The 7,127-nt window shown below is 35.7% G+C and overlaps 1 protein-coding gene across 1 annotated transcript; it reads right to left on the reverse strand.

Moving 5' to 3' along the window:
* Positions 1-17: 17 nt before the first annotated feature.
* Positions 18-4,955, reverse strand: slc52a3 (solute carrier family 52 member 3). Its single transcript, XM_059503533.1, has 4 exons — positions 4,820-4,955; positions 2,438-3,597; positions 1,731-1,854; positions 18-537 (listed from the first exon to the last, which is right to left on the reverse strand). The coding sequence occupies exons 2-4, from the start codon at positions 3,445-3,447 to the stop codon at positions 325-327; spliced, it is 1,347 nt and encodes a 448-aa protein (XP_059359516.1). The 5' UTR covers positions 3,448-3,597; positions 4,820-4,955; the 3' UTR covers positions 18-324.
* Between the last annotated feature and the right edge of the window lie 2,172 nt (positions 4,956-7,127).

A 7,127-nucleotide genomic window follows, 5' to 3' on the forward strand; every position in this document is an offset into this window, starting at 1 on the left:
TATATATACATAATAAATATACATAGTACACATACATATATTATATAAACAAAAACTTTTATTTTGGATCTGATTAATCGCGATTAATCATTTGACAGCACTAGCACTCATAAGATGTTGCTATAATATTGGACTGGTAATCCATAATTGATCCAGAAACACTTGTAGATATTTCCAGATATCATGAACTCTTAACATAATAAATAATAATCCACAATAATTAACAACAACAAAAAAAGTACAAATGTTAAGTTAATGTGAAAAGAAAATAAAAGGAAAAAAGGAGCAGTATTTTATTCCCCTGTTATTCTTTTTAAACCCTTATTATAATGGGCATATGGTGTTGCAAGCGTCTCCTGATTGGAAAAGATGATAGATGTTAACCAGGGGAAACATAATGACGGAGCCCAACAAAGAGCCTGCTTGAACTGCTGCTCCACACCAAACGAGGGCGCTGTGACTGCAGTCCCTCAGAATCACACCCACCATCACCTTCACATAGGACAGCAAACCGGTGTAGAACACCCATGACAAAACCTGAAATAAGTTCAAAACACACACAAAAAAGAAACAATTGGGTCATCAGTGCTCGTCAGATTGAAATAAAAAAAATATTTTTAGGTCAAATAATACAAAGGAACTGTCATGTCTGTAACAGTAGATCTGGGGCAGGTTGCATAAACTGTTTAGACTAGTCTTCAAGACTGGTCATAACTTTTTTAATTCCATTATGAAAAGGCAGATTGGTTTTATTTGTATTGAAAGAGTAAGATTGATTACCCCTTGGCAACTGCTAGTTGGTCATATTAGTTGGCAGCATCCGAAAATGTAAACTTTGTCTACACCGGACGCGAGCGGCGCAGGATTGTTTAAACACTATTGATCTCATTATAATCAGTGATGCTGTCTACACTGGATGCCGTGTGGCTTGACACAACAAATCCCGACAGAAAACTGCTCACTATTTGATTACTCACTAGAAATAACATCAAAAGTGCAAAAAGTTAGTCAGAAATCTATATTTATAAACTGACCAACGCAACTTTCAGATGCCATTTTATTTTTTAGCTCAACCGTCACGGAATGGAACGCACAGGATTGTGGGATATCAGAGGCAGCAAATGGGATACATGATACATCTATGCTGCCTTCAAAATTCAATCAGAAGAAAGTACCTCCGGAAACAGGAAGTAAAGCAGAATTTGGATTCTTACTTGCCTTGATGTCTTCCTGCCTTGACATGCCGCCTCAGAAGGGAGCATTTTAGAGCTTTCAGACGCAGCCAGTCTTAACATGGTGGCTAAGTTTATGCAACTGGCCCCTAAAGTGGTCAGTTATCAGGGTAATTATGCAGAGGTGTTGAGAAAGCACTAGTATATCTCACCTCAGCATTACTAGTGATGCAAACACTTGACTTTGAAACTAGGGAGTTGTTTGCCACATAGGTCTGGATTTCTCTAGTGTTTCAGGATTATACCAAATCCAGCATTAATCATTTGTGATGTTCACTAGGCTTAATTCGTATTGGAATATAAATTATTTATGAGTGATTAACATAATTGTTTCTTCATGTATGCTGTATTAGCTGTGACTATTTTACATTTGTTTTATTTGTTGCTTCAGGAACAAAACTTTTGACATTTAAGATTTCATTCCGAATAGAATCAATAGTAGATTCATTTTCTGCAAAACATCTAGAAATGGGCTGATTACATTAAAAAGTAACTCACTATTATAGCATCCCCTAGATGTGTATCTTGGAGTAATGGGCAGGGACTCATGGCAGCCATGGACATATTGTAGCCTCCAAAAACAGAGCCCAGTAGACACAGGACACCCAGAAATACTAATGAACTGCAAGAGAATTATATACTCACTGTTAGTCAAACTGAAATTCTAAACCTTGAAATGTGCTTTACAGATTACAGAAAATAATGTAGACTCATCCCTCAAATGTTAATGTAAATGCACTTAGAATAGAAGACTAGCGGATGATAGACAGTGGGATTAGCACAAGAAACATGAAGATAAACTTTTGGTTAAAACACGTCACTATTAAAAAAAACTGATGAACTCATGCTTATGCACTCTCTACATAATTATTGTTTTATATAAAATAATGTGTATGTTTGTATCTCGTTTACTGTATACATAAAATATATATATATTTATAAAGCAATTTATACATTATACATATATATATATATATATATATATATATATATATATATATATATATAGTCCTTTGCTAGGATTTCATATTTTTCATGTATTTTGATATGTATTTGATGACAGCAGGCCTCAGATTTCAAAGCTGTATCTAACCTGGAATATATCTTTAAAAAAGTTTATCTGCTTAATAGAACACAAATTAAATGCAGAATGAAAAAAGGTAAATAAATGTAAGATTATTAGATTGTAATTAATGTAGAGATACCGTTTAGGGTAAAACATGGCAATGATGCAGGCCACTGGATTGGCTACCGCTGACAGAGCAGCTGACAGGTGATAGGCCATATTTCCATATGGCATACAGGAGAATGTTTGCACTGAGGGTAGCAGTCCGTTTGTTGCACCGTTCACCCACAAAACCATAAAATAGATAAACGCCAACTGATAGCCGGAGTGCAGTGGTTTAGAAAGCAGCACTGTACTTGTCATCTTTTCCTCTGGACTTTTTGTCTTTGGACTGGGGTCCATAGGGTCTTCCAAACCCCTACAGACTGTTGCAACAGCATCTGAGTCCGGGACGAGATTTTCAGTGGATAGTTCATATGTACGAGGCATGCGGTTTAATATGATGAAGGAGCCCAGGCTTATTGCTGTCATTACGGCCAGGAAGGAGAAAAATATCTCAGAGGAGAAATTAGGAGAGAGGTACTGGGTCTCCACAATGAAGATTGGAGGTCCGGGCTCTGTGAGGTTATCTGACACATGAGACACATTGACACATTTTGACATCCCGCCCCCTTGTGCTAGTGCCACCAGGCCTGGAACTAGTCCGCTCAGACCTTCTCCAATGAAGTATGTGGTGATGTATTTGGCTGGAAGTTGCATCATGAATGGCAGGAAGGTGACAGATGAGGTGCAGTCAACTAGAGCAAGAAAAAACGTGAGAATGAAAAATGCTGTGCTATGCGGTTGCCCAAGGATCACAGTGGTGTTCTTCCAAAACACGGCAAGTAGGACGCAAGCTACAACACCGATCGACAGGACCGCATAGATGACCAGATGTTCACGTAGTCGTCCGGGACAGAATTTGTGTGCCAGGGTCACCAGCAGAGGGCCTACGTTGGCCAGCTGAATGATGACTGTGAGGTACGAGGGCAAATCCCAACCCTCTGGCAGAACATTGACGATCAGAGGAAGCTCCACCCACAAGCCATTAATGGACACCCAGGAGCCCAGACCGAAAGCACATGCCAAGGCATGGATGTACAGAGGCATGCTGAACAGCTGGTTGAAATGGGTAGTTGAAGAAATATCTGATGTCAGACAACTCCTTTCAACTTTAGTATTGTAAATGGTGTGATGGCACTTCAGTTCGGCTATGTCTGGATGTCTTCTCTTCTTGCCTTTGTGAAGACATCTGATTACCTTCAGTGAGAAACAGAAAATAAATATTCAAGGTCCAGACCAAGTAATTAAATAGCAATTAATAGATAGATAGATAGATAGATAGATAGATAGATAGATAGATAGATAGATAGATAGATAGATAGGTCTGCATTATTATTTTTTCATATATTTTAAAATGTAATTTATGATCCTTCAGAAATAATTCAAATATGTGTAAAATCAAGAAACATTTATTATTATTATTATTATTATTATTATTATTATTATTATTATTATTATTATTATTATTATCTATAATTCTTTCAGGATTATTTGATGAACAAAAGATTCAAATGAAGAACATTATGAATTTTTTTTTAACAATACTAGTATTTACTGTCAATTTTATATATATAAAGAGAGAATTTATATATAGAATTGCATTACATTAATTATATAATAAGTTTCATACAATGCAAAGTACAAATGCAACATAGCAACAAAAAGATCAGAAACAGATATTACAACAGTAAAATGTGAATTGCCGGATTAATATGGCTTGTTAATTGTAAAAAAAAAAAAAAAAAAACGTTGTTTTTTTTAAGTTATAATATTATAAGAATGCATTGTATAATTATATAATAATTTTTTTAATTCTGTAATATTTAAAATTCAAAAATAAATTGTTAAAAAACAAAAAAAAAATGGAGGGGGGGGGGGTGCTTGTGGTCTTATTTTTTATTTTTCACAATCAAAGACTTAAAATTAAAATGAACTTGAACTTCTTCCCCGTTTTCCCAGCAGGGACCTTGATATCAATTTTATGTCAAATATTAGTCAAGACTTGATCAAGATGCTGTAACATGAGTTTAAATTCAGTTTGGACAGCAATTGGTGATTGGGTAAAAATAAGAAGTTAATCCAACACTGATTGGTTTAATGTTTGTGTATGACAATATGTTTGATGTTCAGTTTACATAAAATGTAAACTCCATGTCAAGTTTTTGACATCAGTTTGATTTACATATTTGAGCTGTTTTTTGACGTCAATTTTGAAGTTTTTTCAACATCAATTGTCCAATGGGTTAAGTCAAAGACAACCAGATTTACACAAATGTAACATGATAACAGTGGCGACATGTTAAAAATATTCAATCAGCATTTTTCAGCTCTAGCAAAAATCTGATGCCAATAACTCAGGACAAAAGACAGATTTATGTGCTACCGCACTGAAAAAGCATTAAACAAATACAGTACTCACTTTACTGCTGAGGCAATGAGCCGGACTGAACACGCTCTTCCTCCTCAACAGACATTAGTGCTATGCAAAGTCATAAAAACAGCTGTCATTCCATCTGGTGTCCTGTATTTCTCAACTCGGTCTAAAAATGTCCACAATGATGTGTGATTTTTAGCCTCAGAATATGAGTGTGGGTGGGTCTGCCTCCCTCATAAAGGTCATCCCGCTCTAATAAGGTGCATTTCTCTTTGAACACATGACAGGCTTCACAAAAAAGCCATTTTAGCTGATCCAGTTTTCTGTGAAACTCGTACTACAGCATTGACATCAAGATGTAAAGTGTGCATCCACAGTGTTCAGTGAATAGTAAATATTTGACTTGTAGGTCTGTCATGCCTCTGAGATGTATCATGAAAATGTAATTGTGAACAGAATATTCTCTCTTTTGTTGCATGTACTTTGACCCAATTCAACAATCATATCTGTCTTCAAGATGAAAAAATGTAGGTCACATTCACATAATATTTGAGCTATAGTCCTTGACTCTGAAGTCAGTTTTCAATGGAACTTTGAACACTCATAATAGGACACTGAACATTTTATAAATGATTAAACTTGTTTTATTTTCTTTGTAATAGCAGGTAAAATAAAGGTTAACGAATCAAAACAACACAAGCCATTTTGACTTTAAAGCTCATTCAGGCACAGCATACGGTATAAGTGCAGCTTCCTATGGTGTGGCCTACTGTACATGTACAACCCCTATTACTGATTAACAGCTTTGGTTTGGCTTTGAACTTTTACCTAAAAACGAAAGATTTAATATAACTATTACCACATTAAATAAAAGCATCAAGCTGTTTAGATGGGACCCATGAGAACATTTCACAAAAATATTAAGCAGCACAAGGCTTTTCAACAATAAGAAATATACCTCAAGCACCAGTCACCATCACAGAAATACAGTTATTTTAAATATTTCACAGTATTACCGTTTTTACTAAATTTATTTATTTTATTTTATTTTTTTACAGTTATACTTTTTTATTAAGATAGGACAGTAAAGAGACAACAGGAAATTACTGGGAGAAGGATCAGCAAAGGATCTCAAGACAGGAATCCAACTCGGGTCGGCGTGACTGTAGAGTTGCACTATATGTCCAGGCACTAACCACGAGGCTATGCAGTCATAGTGAGCATAAATAACTTTTTTCAAAAACCTTAATAAAACCATTAAAAAATTGTTCTTTGTTTTAAGGTACAATTTTCATAGGCATAGATTGTTTAGTTGTATATGGTACATTGTATAATTTTCATATATCATTATGAAGTTGCAATCTGTTCTAGTGTTAACCACCTCGATTTCTCTTTTGGTTCAGTCACAATAGGAAGTCATAACAAGGATTGTAACAGGTGTTTATGTGTGTGTGTGTGTGTGTGTGTGTGTGTGTGTGTGTGTGTGTGTGAGTAAGTGTGTGAGAGAGAGAGAGAGAGAGAGAGAGAGAGAGAGAGAGAGAGAGAGAGAGAGAGAGAGAGAGATTGGAATGAAGTTTGGAACTTTGTAATCAAGGTGAAAGGTACAAGACAAAGAATAAAAGGAATGTGTCACGTGAGTTCACAGTTTTCCAAATAAATGCCATCATTTTAATAAGTCAATTTAAGATGATTATTACCCAAAATATGAGTGGGTTGTTGAATGCAAACATTTAGCTTCAATGGGCAAGTCAAAGTTGAATGGAAATGTCCATATTTGTCCTTGAATGGAAATCCAGTTATAATATTAGTTGAAATCCCTTGAACCTGTTGTCCCCCCCCACCAACAGCCGTCTGATGAGTAGCCTAACTCACTCAAGAACTAACATCTCCAATGCCCCGACATAAACAGAATTAAGAACACAAATCAGGCAACATATCTTTCCAATTCTTTATTAATTTCATTATAAATATGAACTTAATGATAAGTTTTCAAAACAGGAAACAACAAAAAGGCATTAAGGCGTTATTTTCAGTTTTGAACAAGAAGCCGTCCTACAAAAACATACTGAATGTGAGACTTTGAGGTGAATTGCAAAATCAGCCAAGATAGTGTTTTAAAGGCTTCTTCCAATAAATCAGTAAGAACAAACATTCAGTAACAAGTGTGAATGCCAAAGGTCATTGATCAGATGACTAGGGGTGCTCCGATCACAATCGGCCGATCGTTAATGCGCATCTCGTCAGTAAAGCCGGTTCTCTAATCAGCGGTTAATTCCATCAGGTGCGTGATTTCACATAGAGCAGCTGTTACCACACAGAGCTGTTGTTAACTAAGAAGATGCGACAATAAACG

This window comes from Carassius carassius, chromosome 21 (assembly GCF_963082965.1).
Source record: "Carassius carassius chromosome 21, fCarCar2.1, whole genome shotgun sequence".
Lineage (NCBI taxonomy): Eukaryota > Metazoa > Chordata > Actinopteri > Cypriniformes > Cyprinidae > Carassius > Carassius carassius.